This window comes from Cygnus atratus, chromosome 3, assembly GCF_013377495.2.
Source record: "Cygnus atratus isolate AKBS03 ecotype Queensland, Australia chromosome 3, CAtr_DNAZoo_HiC_assembly, whole genome shotgun sequence".
Lineage (NCBI taxonomy): Eukaryota > Metazoa > Chordata > Aves > Anseriformes > Anatidae > Cygnus > Cygnus atratus.
Window position 1 is genome coordinate 118,565,168 of NC_066364.1, and position 13,598 is coordinate 118,578,765.

The following is a 13,598-nucleotide window of genomic DNA, read 5'->3' on the forward strand; positions in this document are numbered from 1 at the left end:
CATACACAGTAGTTTTATATACAACTTTTCCTGCTTCTGCTTTCCTTTACATTTTGTAGATATCATGAGAAAACAAAAAAGAACAGTATTCAACATGAAGGTATCCTACTTTTTAATACAGTAAATCAAAACAAAACTGAAAAACAAAATCAAAACAAAACTAGAGGGAAAAATCAATTGCAATCTGAATTATTTTTAAAAGCCTAGCACTGAAAAAGCCTTAGCATGGTTGTATTTATCATTTCACATGTATGCTGATGCACTCTTTAAAAAAAAAAAAAAGGGTATTGCAGAATGCATGGTGGTGATAGCAATTTTTAAGTTTTTGTAAGGGAAGCTAGTCACTGCATTCACGTGTTATTCTAGTCTCCAAATGCGAAACAAGCAGAAAAGCAGATTAATAAGTACAATCAGTTCTGAATGAAATCTGAATGCCTTTATTTTTGAACAAGTTAATTGTTCTAAACATCTTGTAAAGTTGTTATTTTAAGTAACTATTGCAGATAGTCTGGCTCTAGTGCTCAGAGATGTGTCATACACAATACACCACATAGACAGGACTGTCTGGAAGATCCCTCAGCCACCTGTTCACCTGTTTGCCAAATTGAGCTTTAAGGAACACTCTGTAACATACTTTAGGTAAAATCTGATTTTCTGTTTTTGAGCTAAAAAGTTTAGAGTACCTCATATCATGAGACTTCAGGAGATCTCTCTCCATATACTACCAAGGCCCCAGCACCAACCCAACTTTAGCATGTTCTGTGAAGTCTCTCTCTTTTCTCAGGCTTCCCTCAGGGTTTATGATCAAGTCTGAGCAGAAGTCTTTTCTATTTGTTTCATTTTTCCTTACATAAATTCTGACACATTTTGCAGCTGTGCTCATTGTGTAAGTATAAACATTCAACCAATAGCTTATGGAGAACTTTGGGGCTGGAGGCTGAACGTAACAGGTAGACACATTAGCATCCTTCCCCTTTGTAACATAACATAAGCTGTATCAGAAACAATAATTTTTCAATCCTTCCTGGAATACAACCCCCACAGCAAAAAGCCCTCAAAACGCCTGAATATTTCACATCCACCTCGGTGTGGACAGCATTTCTCACGTTCAGACAGAGAAATGTTGGGAACACGTGCACTGCAACGGTATTGGCATCCTGCAGTTCCACACTCACCAAGTGTCACACAAATGCAAAAGACCTCTGGGCCAGCTTTGTGCTGACCTGTGGGAGAAGCAAAATTGACTCCAAGTTCAATACGTTAGCAGGAACTGTGAAAATATCAGTCACAATGTGCTCAAGCCTTGGGGACAACTGTGACGAAATCAGCATGCTGCCAAAAACATTTAGGATGCATTAACTTGACATAATGCTGTGAGAAAGTAAAAGTGAATATTCCAAAGGACGCTACTCAAACAGTGGACTTGTGCTGAAATAAGCCAAAAGTTATTTTCTCCACCCTGAAGATGTGTTTTTCCAGACACATGTTGCATCATTCCCACCTACACATAAATACTACACAGATTCACATTCAAAGCTTTTACACTGCACCCGCAAAAGTGTGCATGTAAAAGTGCATGAGCAAATTTTGTAACCATATGCCTAATATTTCACTTTATGGTACAAAGGTTTGTACTGCTTGGAGGCAACTTTGGAAGCTTACATAATTTCGCTCATGTTGTTGTAAAGAAATAAACAATCAAAAGAATAATGTTTGAAGAGAAAAAAATACAAATTCTTATTTCTTATCAGAACATATGGTTACAAATGATGCACAATAACACTTCAGAACAAGCTCTGAGACAGGTAACTCACGGAAAGTGAGACAAGCCATATGTTAAGAAAACAGAAAACTAGACAAACATGCTAATGTTGCTTTTTGTTTTCTACACATTCAACCTGCTTAAAAGGGTTTTCCATCACCAGGTATGTTACAAGTTTTCAGTTTATGTAGAGTCATGCAAATCAAACTAAATGAAAGCTGCAAACACAGGACATATGTTAGCCGTTAGTAGAATGCAAAATGCAAATATATCTTTGCCTTTTGTATTAGTAACATAAATACAATCTTTATGCAAGCTTGTTTTACTTCTTATTGTATAAATTCTTTGCCAGTTAATATGGTCCCAGTTAAAAAGTTAGCCCTTATCTGAAATAAAGCACAATTCCTACGTAACACACAGTATAGCTTACAATTGTCCTGGATTGTCTGAGACAGTCCCACCATTGACCAAGTGGTCCCGCGGTGTGGGAGCACTGCTCTTGGAGCTCCCACACCGTGAGACTGCTCCTGCAGCACCTCTCATTGGCACCCCGCTTCTGTATCATACAGGCAGAGCAAGGAAGAGGATGCCAATCAGAGGAGCAAAAAAGGAAGAGAAAAATAAGGGTGGGGGGAGGATAGGAAGACAGACATGGAAAGGGAGAAGAAGAAAAACAAGAAGGTTGGGGAGAGGAGAGAGAAACAACAATCAATTAATTATCTTAACCAAACGCACAAACTAATACAACTGCAAGACATTTAAATACTGTTCCTCAGCCTAATCTCTACTGTAACTGCTGATAGGGACAATAAACCTTGGGTCCCTCATGAAAATACCAGAGCACGGTTAATTTAAAATCCTGCAGATAAAATTTTTCATGCAACTTCTACGTTCCTCCAAGACATCTGCAGACTGATTATTATTTTCTTACGTAAATAAATAAGACAGGACAAGTACATTTGATAAAGGACTCTCATTTTCTTTTCTAAGGTGGCACCTTAATATTATCCCCAAGTTTGTCATTTTTTGCCCTTTATAATAATGACATTTCTCCTCCCAGTTTGCTTTGGGGCCCAGCACTCTGGAGATCTAGAGAAGGCCAGTGTCATACTGATTTCATTTTTATTTTGCAGGATTGTGTTAAGCACAGAGTACATGCTAAGTAGGGAAAGGGAGAGCACAGCAGCTGCTCAAAGTCACAGTTATCTTGTATCAAGTATTACGTCAAATCTGTCCTCCTACCCTCTTCCCCATGACGGGGGAGAGCAGAGACAAGAACTGCTGGCTCCTCTCTTTTGACAAAAAGACAGTAGAGTAAGTCTTTGTATTAATTTACAGACAGTCATTTGTAAATCACCGATTCCTTTCCAGAAGGCTGGTGGTGCGTTGTTGCAAACTTTTTCCTACACAACCCAGCACTGCCTGTGTCATCTCTCAACCATATGCTTGCAGCTCGGCAGGTGACACAATACATTTCTTTTGATCAAACTCATCTTGAGTTGTACAATGATTGTTATTTCTAGAGAGGCTAAGCACTTTGCGTTTTTCTGATACGCCATTCTTATTATGAAGTTACAGTCCTGCAAGCTTATCCTAGCAAACCCCAAAGTTAAAATTCCATATTATAAAGATGAAAATGTAGCTATGATAAAGAGGAAAATAAAACAGCAATCTTGCACAAGAACGGTCTACTAGGTATCACATCACATTTGAAGCTTACTTGTGTCTATAAGCAGGGAATTAACTTGTAACAATTCACCTTCTAAATATTACTATTTAAAGAAAGAAACAGAGTGAGCTTAAAGTCCTTGACCCCAAGAAGCAGCTCAAAGCTATAGTTCCAGCTACTCCCCTCTGGTTTTGGAGCTGGAGCTGGAAACTCTCTCGTTTTGCCTTTTTTTTTTTCCTTTTCTTAAATTAAACTTACTTGTTTAATTTTGTGTTTCTATCCACCATACCTATGAACAACTCACAATTTTCCCTTCTTTCTCAGACACATAATGAAAACACAGCAAGGAGGACACTTCTTTCTGCATTATGCAATGAAGTAAACTGGCAGTTTTAGGAGTGAGTTAATCACAAGACCTCAAACTTAAATGGCCTTTCAGCTTGTAACATAATTTTCAAAATTTGCATAATGTTATCAATCTCAGAGCATGCAGTTGCATTTCTTTGCAGCGTATGCAAATCCCAACAGATGCACAATCTTTGGTTCATTTTGGGGTCTTCATACAGACATACGACACTATTACTAAGAAAGATTTAAGATTTAAGACTTGGAATATTTTCTCCAGACAACCTTCCCCCTCAAGACTGTGAGGTTTTCCCACATACCTGCCTGAAAGAGAATAGAAAACATCCTCTTGGTTCCCTTCTTCATATCTGAAGGGACTGGGAGAGGCTACTTCAGCAGTGCCTTTGCAGAAAAAGTAAAGCTTTGCGAACTGGCTTCAATATTACTTGTTGACATCTCACTCAACCCAGTGCACAGAGATTTCAAGACTCCACATCCTGAAGACCTGCCGATTTAGAACTTTTCCTGGACTCTGACAACTGAGTACTTGTAGGCTTTTAATTTTGTCTGGCTCAATCAGCTGTCACTTTAGACCCTTGTAGGTACAAAGAAAAGACAGCCAACTGTTTTCGGGAAGCTTTTAGAACATGGTCAGACAAATCCTTCATTAGCTGCTGCATTCTTTTGTATTGTCAGAAAAGATGAAATCTGGCACAGCTATGAAACTTGCTTCATAATTCAACTGTCTTTGAGAGAATTCAGCTTCACCCTGAAGCACTCGTAATTGGGACTGTCAAGATTCTGTATAAATTGCACACATATTACTACAACAGTGGCCAAAAGCTGAAGTCTGATAATTGCAGTAGCCAACACATTAACCTCCTCCTTCTGCATCCAAAACCCAACACCCTTCACAACTTGAAGTCTTATATCAGCACAACACCCTCAACAACTGTAGTTTGCCTATGTTTCACCACAAAATTTCTGCTTCTAATTATTTGGTCATAAATTCTAGAAATGTATATGAATCGGATGAAGAAAGGTAAGCAAATGTATTTTTGCCTAACCAGCTACATATGAAAAGTATGGCATCTTTTGACAAACTTATCAAAACAGCAAATTCCAAATACTGATGATGACATTATGTTAAAGTAACTAAAACTGAAAGAGTACATAAAAAAAACAAATGAGAAGAATAATTGTGACCCTTTAGGAGAATACAGGGTAAGGACAGTAATGAGGGCTTTTTTCCAGCTATTTAAAAATGAAATACAAAACTGTTGATTATATAGCAACAGTACAAAGAAAAAAGATACAGAGAACATTTAAAGCTACCTTCTTGCTCTCTTCAGTCCAGAGTTTATGGGATTGATTATTCCTTCAAATAGGCTACAGTATTTTTGTGTACAACCATTACAAAAATCATTACAGAAATCGGAGGCAATCTCACTGCAGAGGAGGTGTCTACCCATTTAATTAGGCCCACCAGCCTAATTAACAGAGTGGGCAGTGCAGAAACACTTGGTCATACTACAGCAGCTTCCTGCCTCGGTGTTGGTTTGTCGTTTTGGATACCATGAAGCACATTTTCTTTGCGTTATGGATTATCAGTGTGACAAACACAAGCCTGTTTCATTTGTCCCATCATGTGCTGCTTTACTATATGTTTTGTTAAGAAGACTGAAAAAGGCAAACTGCCTGTTTGTTTCAGGGTGTGCCTTCCTCCACAGCAATGAAGCATGTTCAGCTGAATCAGCTTAGGCAGTGTAGGACTGCGAAAGCGGACAGACTGAAAAGTTAGGAAGCCTGAAGTGTTTGTAACAGACTGAGCTACTCCTCTCAGAAGCAGGGTACTTGCCTGCATCAGATAGCAGGCCCACAGCCAGGTTTCAGAGCAGGAAAACTTTCTAAGGGCTGTGGTGATTTTTTGTCCTAATATGAAAAAAAATGATGCTTATATTCATATTGTAGATAACTCACAAGTACAAAACAATTGTAAGCCTGGCTTAATCGGTTAATTTAACTCATTCTACATTTGCTTTTGCATCATCAAAGCAGAATAAAGCAGCTGGAAGGTACAAAGGTTTCTGGTGTAAAACATCTGGCCATCCTATCATTGGCACTTGTTATTTCATGTGTAATAACAATTTAGCAGTATTTCCCCCCCCCCTCAAAAAAAAAATAAATTCCTTTTTAAACTCAATCTCAGAATATGGATAGATGTAGATAATTTGGTAGATAATATTCATTTTTACAGAAAAAAAGAGAAGGAACAAAGACTATATGAGTAAATGAGAAAATGGAAAGAAATATTTTTAAAAGAAGGGAAAGAAATGGTTATAGACCAACATTTATTGAAAAAAAGCATTAAATGTCCTACTATATGTCTTTGTTAAAATGTAACAATGAGAAAAATAAAAGAGGGGGCAACATTTCTCATCTCATCTTCCAGACCCAACATTTGTTCTCATATTATTCAAACACTGAGTGCAAAATTATTAACTATTTTCTGTCCCAACATTAGACAAAAGCAAGAAAACTCATAACAGAAGAGAACATTAACCACTTATAAAAAGAAATTCCATTGAAAGGAACTGCATGGATTCACGGTTTGAGTCATCAACTGGATACACACGGGTAGCCGCAGTGTACAGGTTTTTATTCATATTGTAACTGTCATCATTCAGAGGCCCTAAACTTTCATAAAACTCCATCCCAAAAGGGAAGTAAGACACCCATGTTACCAATGAATGTCATAGCTCAATATGGAGCAAACTTTGTACAGACCTACTGTGCCTAGATCCAGTTCCAAATTACAAAGGAGAATGTACTTCACTGGTTATGGATCCTCCTGTTCTGTCCCAGCAGTGCTGTACCAGTTGGAGTTTTGACTCACTCACTCCCCTAGATCTCTCTTTCACTGGACCTCACCCTCTATGCTCAGCTCTTCTCTTCACTCCTGTTCTCCTTGCAGCATTTTTTTTTAAACACTATAACTCAGCTTAAGGCCAACATGTACCATGGGAAATTTCATTTTTAACCTGACAAAACCTGGCAACCTGACAAAATTATATGCAACTGAAAATATTTTAATGAAAATGTCACCAAAATCTTTAACTATATAGAATTATAGAATCATAGAATGGTTTGGGTTGGAAGGGACCTTAAAGATCACCTATTTCCAACCCTCCTGCCATGGGCAGGGATGCCACCCACTAGATCAGGTTGCCCAGGGCCTCGTCCAACTCAGCCTTGAACACCTCCAGGGATGGGGCATCCGCAGCTTCTCTGCATAGCCTGTTCCAGTGCCTCACCACCCTTTGAGTGAAGTATTTCCTCCTAACCCCTCATCTAAATCTTCTTTTAATTTCAAATCATTCCCCCCTGTCTTGTCATTAACTGACTGAGCAATAAGAACAGTAATAAAATGGTATTTAAGAGCTCACACTTTCACAAATGCCCTGTTGAAGACATGCTATAGCTACACATACCTAATTAGTATGTGTAGGAAAGAATGTAACTGCTTATGTGAATAACAGAAGAAAACACAACACTCACGGGTGTTTTACTTACATATATATTCCCTTTGCCATCACACTAACACATATTGTAGCTTACGAACAGCATTTCAAATGTTATCTTGTGAATTTTAAAATTCCTGTCATATTTCTAAAGACTAGTTTTAGTTGAAGGAAAAGAGATTCAAAAAAAATGCAATCCACATTTGGAAATTAATGCCTTTGTGTGACATACCTCTCTTCGACTGAAACTTCCTTCAGCTGTTGATGTGGTTTTGTCCCTTCCATTTCTCGGATGCTTACTGCATATATCTTAGTGGTATAGTCAATTGCTTTTTCTCTTGCAACATCACTATCATACCCTTAGAAAAATAAAACATAAAACAAATTACCAATGTTTCATAGTGGAAGACTACAAAAGAAGATCTACACCACCAAAAGAAAACAATCCTACCAAACTCTCCCTATACTGAACTTCAGCACGTGATTTTTTTTTTTTTGCCCACTTCAAGCTAAACATTCGTGTGAGTTCTGTGGAATGAAGACCATTAAAAATGTGTTATATAATCCTTTTTACCTCCATCTTCTTCTGCATCTGTGTCTGATTCTTCACTATCAACCAGCTTACTCTCCTGAACGCCCAAAAATTCTCTGGTCCAGATCATTAAAGCTGTATCAGCACCACCTACAGTCAGCAGCACAGAATCATTGTGTAACCACCGAACATTGGTTACCTGTGCACTGTGACCCACATACTTCTTGAATTTTGCATGTTGGCCCTGCAGTACAAAGAATTTGTGTATTAGCAGTCTGATGTATTATGTGCATCACCTTCCCTAGATCCTTTTCTACTACAGTTTCTAATCTGAGAAATAAATACACTCATTACCTTTACTGGATATGAAAAAAGCTTCACAAAACCGAAGTCATCTCCTGTAGCTAATAGCGTTCCATCTTTTGTAAGAGTAGCTGCATTTACAACGGTGACATCACTGTGCATGGGCCAAATTCCTTCACAAGTAGGACCCAGAACACATGTCCAGGTGTCCCACTCAATCTTCTCTATCTGCAATCAAAATTTCACCCAAAGAAGTGATCTTAATACACACCCAAAACACACTGTTTTAATGCTTACATTGTTTGTGTGTCTGATATTAACTATTTTTAGAACGTTTTTTAGAAAGCGTTCACCGTTTTCAGCTAGTTAGCACAAATTACAGTTCTTTAGCAAAAGGCTTAAAAGCAACTTTAAACATTCTCACTTTCCCTAGATAAACATGATCTGGATACAAATCTTAAAGATTTTCTGAAGCACTAAATATTGGCAATTTTGTAGAACATTTACGCATCACAAATAATCAACAGGATTGAAAGCTAGGTCATACCATTTAAAGGTGGTTTATAAACTGCATGCACACTGATTACATAGAAAACAGGTGAGTGTTCAGGAAAGAGGATTTGGGGAAACAACTGCTATTAAGCAAGCAAAAATAAATTTAGAGATACAAATAAAAACTTAAAAAGTTCTGCTGTTTACAAATGCTACGAAAGACACTCTACAGAATGAGTAAGTAATTCTAATTCTAAACACTGTAAATACAGTACTTTGAAAGGAAAAAAAATCCCATTTTAAAGACAAAATATGTTAACTTTCAACTGTCTAGAAAAGTAACTTTTGCAGTAAGAAAAAATAAATAAAAAAAATCCAGTAAGCATAATTCATACCTCAGCAATTCTTATAATATGCCTTTTCCCTCTTGGTGCTTCAAAAAACAGTTGTTCCTTGGCACCAGAATTGACTTGCAATAACTTTCCTGGATATGAAATAAGAATTTATTGTGAATCTTATTCATTATTATGAGTATTATGAACTTTCTTTTTATTGAATGAAGAAGTTTCTGGAAGTAAGCACACAAATTATCCTCCAGAGAGTTATTCATAGCAAAAGTAAAGACAGATGCTTAGAATCACTCTTGTAAGAATTCTACACTCGATTTCACTGCAGAGGTAGTGTTTTAAATACCATCCAACAATCTTGAGAAATTAGTCTTGCAGCAAATGGCTACCTTTTGAGAAGAAATATTTTATTTGTGTTTTTATCATCAGAATAGTGGGAATTAAAAAAAGCCTGACTATTAATTTTCCTAAAAATTTTACAAGCCAGTTCTGCCAAAAGTGTAAAACATTTTAGGCTCTTATCTATTTTGCTCTGCCTAACTAGTATGTAGTCCAGCTACACAAGAAAATGACCTTCAGTATGAAGTTTACCAGACCCATACAGATACTGTCATAGTATGAAGATAATCTTGCATGTGATTGATAGAATGCTAGCAGCATTTGTGCATGAAGAAGCACAAAATGCTTTCAAACTTACTCTCTATATTTCTGATACGTTTATTCTCACCAAAAAAAGATCTGAATACATTCTGAAGGGAGTTTAGCTCCTGCCATTGTCAGTGAACTTCCACAACACTAGTGTTAACAGGGTAAGTAGGGCTCAGACTCACAGGTGGTTTTGAACAGAATCATATTATGTTCAGGAAGGCTTATTTGCATGAGCTCATTATCAATCCTGTTAGACTTAATTAGTTGTGACAGTAATGCTCTCTAATTTCATTGCACTGATTGCCACGTAATGCTCAGCAAAGAAAAGAAATTGGACATAAAAGGTGGAAAAAAAATGGGCCACACAGTACAAAATGACAGGACAAAGAAAAGCAGTATTATGTTCGTTAAGTGACAGTTTAGTCATATGTTGTTACTAGCGAATTACCTTGTACTCTGGTACAAGTGCTACAAGTGAGGATGAATTCCCTCAGCAAATGTAATTGCACTGAACCCATACAGTGTTCGATGTTGAGAAAGTATTTGTCTTAGTAGTTACAGTTTGTCTTAGTAACTGGTACAAGAATGGTTATCACAGAATCATCTAGGTTGGAAGAGACCTCCAAGATCACCGAGTCCAACCTCTGACCTAACACTAACAAGTCCTCCACTAAACCATATCACTAAGTGGTACATCTAAATGTCTTTTGAAGACCTCCAGGGATGGTGACTCAACCACTTCCCTAGGCAGCCTATTCCAATGCCTAACAACCCTTTCAGTAAAGAAGTTCTTCCTAATAGCCAACCTAAACCTCCCTTGGCACAACTTTAGCCCATTCCCCCTCGTCCTATCACCGGGCACGTGGGAGGATAGACCAACCCCCACCTCGCTACAGCCTCCTTTAAGGTACCTGTAGAGAGCGATAAGGTCACCCCTGAGCCTCCTCTTTTTCAGGCTGAACAATCCCAGCTCCCTCAGCCGCTCCTCATAAGGCATGTTCTCCAGACCCCTCGCCAGCTTCATTGCCCTTCTCTGGACTCGCACAAGCACCTCCATGTCCTTCTTGTAGTGAGGGGCCCAAAACTGAATACAGTACTCGAGGTGCAGCCTCACCAGAGCCGAGTACAGGGGGACAATCACCTCCCTAGACCTGCTGGCCACACTGTTTCTGATACAAGCCAGGATGCTGTTGGCCTTCTTGGCCACCTGAGCACGCTGCTGGCTCATATTCAGCTGCCTATCAACCAATACTCCCAGGTCCTTCTCTGCCAGGCAGCTTTCTAACCACTCATCTCCCAGCCTGTAGCTCTGCTTGGGGTTGTTGTGCCCCAGATGCAGGACCCGGCAATTGGCCTTGTTGAACTTCATACAGTTGGCCTCAGCCCAGCCTATCCAGATCCTCCTGCAGAACCTTCCTACCCTCAAGCATATTGACACACGCACCTAACGTGGTGTCGTCTGCAAACTTACTGAGGGTGCACTCGATCCCCTCATCCAGATCATCGATAAATATATTAAAGAGAACTGGCCTAGTACTGAGCCCTGGGGGACTGCACTAGTGACCGGCCTCCAACTGGATTTAACTCCATTCACCACAACTCTTTGGGCCCGGCTATCCAGCCAGCTTTTAACGCAACGAAGCATACACCAGTCCAAGCCATGAGCAGCCAGTTTCTTCAGGAGAATGCTGTGGGAAACAGCATCAAAAGCCTTACTGAAATCAAGGTAGACCACTTCCACAGCCTTTCCCTCATCCACCAAGCGCGTCACTTTGTCACAGAAGATCAGGTTCATCAAGCAGGACCTGCCTTTCATAAACCCATGCTGACTGGGCCTGATCGCCTGCTTGCCCTGCAAGTGCCGTGTGATGACACTCAAGATAATCTGCTCCATGAGCTTCCCCGGCACCAAAGTCAGACTGACAGGCCTACAGTTTCCCAGGTCTACCCTCCGGCCCTTCTTGTAGATGGGTGTCACATTTGCTAGCCGCCAGTCGACTGGGACCTCCCCTGATAGCCAGGACTGCTGATAAATGATGGAAAGTGGCTTGGCCAGCTCTTTTGTCAGTTCTTTCAGTACCCTCGGGTGCATCCCATCCAGCCCCATTGACTTGCATACATCTAAGTGCTGTAGCAGGTTGCCAACCATTTCCTCGTGGATTATGAGGGCCACATTCTGCTCCCCATCCCCTTCCACCAGCTCAGGGTGCTGGGTATCTGGAGAACAACCGGTCTTGCTGCTAAAGACTGAGGCAAAGAAGGCATTAAGCACCTCAGCCTTTTCCTCATCTCTTGTCACTAAGTTCCCCCCCGCATCCAGTAAAGGATGGAGATTCTCCTTAGTCCTCCTTTTTATGTTTATGTATTTATAAAACCATTTTCTGTTATCTTTAACAGCAGTAGCCAGATTGAGCTCCAGATGAGCTTTGGCCTTTCTAATTTTGTCCCTGCACAGCCTTACAACATCCTTATAGTCCTCCTGAGTGGCCTGCCCTCTTTTTCAAAGGTCATAAACCCTCTTTTTCTTCCTAAGCTCTAGCGACAACTCTCTGTTCAGCCAGGCCAGTCTTCTTCCGTGCTGGCTTGTCTTTGGGCACATGGGGACAGACTGCTCCTGAGCCTTTAAGATTTCCTTCTTGAAGAGTGCCCAGCCTTCCTGGACTCCTCTGCCCTTCAGGACTGCCTCCCAAGAGACTCTGCCAACCAGTGTCCTGAACAGCTCAAAGGCTGCCCTACGGAAGTCCAAGACAGCAGTTTTACTGATCCCCCTCCTGACTTTGCCAAGAGTAGAGAACTCTACCATTTCGTGGTCACTGCCCAAGACAGCTCCTGACCACCACATCTCCCACCAGTCCTTCTCTGTTTGTGAACAGAAGGTCCAGTGGGGCACCTCCCCTGGTAGGCTCACTAACCAGCTGTGTCAGGAAACTATCTTCCACGTTCTCCAGGAACCTTCTAGACTGCTTCCTCTGAGCTGTATTGTATTTCCAGGATATGTCTGGGAAGTTGAAGTCCCCCACGAGAACAAGTGCTGGCAATTTCGCCACTTCTGCCAGCTGCCTGTAGAACTCCTCATCTGTCTCCTCATCCTGGTTTGGCGGTCTATAACAGACCTCCACCAGGATGCTTGCCTTGTTGGCCTTCCCACTGATCCTAACCCATAGGGACTCAACCTTATAATTCCCAGTCTCGAGTTCCACAGCATCAAAACACTCTCTAATACAGACAGCCACACCAGCACCTCTTCTGTGCTGCCTGTCCCTTCTAAAGAGCTTATAGCCAGTCATTGCAGCACTCCAGTCATGGGAGTGGTCCCACCATGTTTCAGTGATGACAACCAAGTCATAGCTTGCCTGCTGCACGATGGTTTCCAGCTCCTCTTATTTGTTTCCCATGCTACGTGCATTAGTGTAGACACACTTCAGTTGGGCCATTGCCTTCTCCCCCAGCCCTGACATTGTTCCCCCTGGCACACCTCTAACGAGCCTCATTTCATCCCCATCCCCCTTCTTACCTAGTTTAAAGCCCTCTCAATGAGCCCTGCCAGCTCCTGGGCTAGTATCCATTTTCCCCTTAGAGACAGGTGGGATCCATCTGCAGTTATCAGGCTGGGTGCCGAGTAAAGCACACCATGGTCAAAAAACCCAAAATTTCTCTGTTGGCACCAGCCTCTGAGCCACGTGTTTATCAGGTGGGCTTTCCTTGTCCTCTCTGTACCCCTCCCTGGCACTGTAGGGATGGACGAAAACACCACCTGTATTCCCGCTCCATCTACTAATCGTCCCGCTCTCCTAAAGTCTCGTTTGATAGCCTTCAGGCTTCTGTCAGCAATTTCATCGCTGCCAGCCTGGACTATCAAAAGAGGATAGTAATCAGAGGGGTGAACCAGGTTAGGAAGGTTTCTGGCAATGTCTCTGACCCTGGCCCTAGGGAGGCAGCAGACTTCCCTACGGGTAGGGTCAGGCTGACATACAGGGCC

General features: G+C 40.8%; 1 protein-coding gene across 1 annotated transcript in view; it reads right to left on the reverse strand.

Annotated features, from left to right (window-relative positions):
- The window catches only part of EML6 (EMAP like 6), a 135,670-nt gene that overhangs the window by 22,189 nt on the left and 99,883 nt on the right, over window positions 1-13,598 (reverse strand). The window contains exons 24-27 of the mRNA XM_035565508.2: window positions 9,020-9,108; window positions 8,184-8,360; window positions 7,872-8,073; window positions 7,530-7,656 (exon numbers count right to left, since the gene is read on the reverse strand). Of these exons, the coding sequence (XP_035421401.1) occupies window positions 7,530-7,656; window positions 7,872-8,073; window positions 8,184-8,360; window positions 9,020-9,108 (595 nt within the window). The remainder of the gene's footprint in view (window positions 1-7,529; window positions 7,657-7,871; window positions 8,074-8,183; window positions 8,361-9,019; window positions 9,109-13,598) is intronic.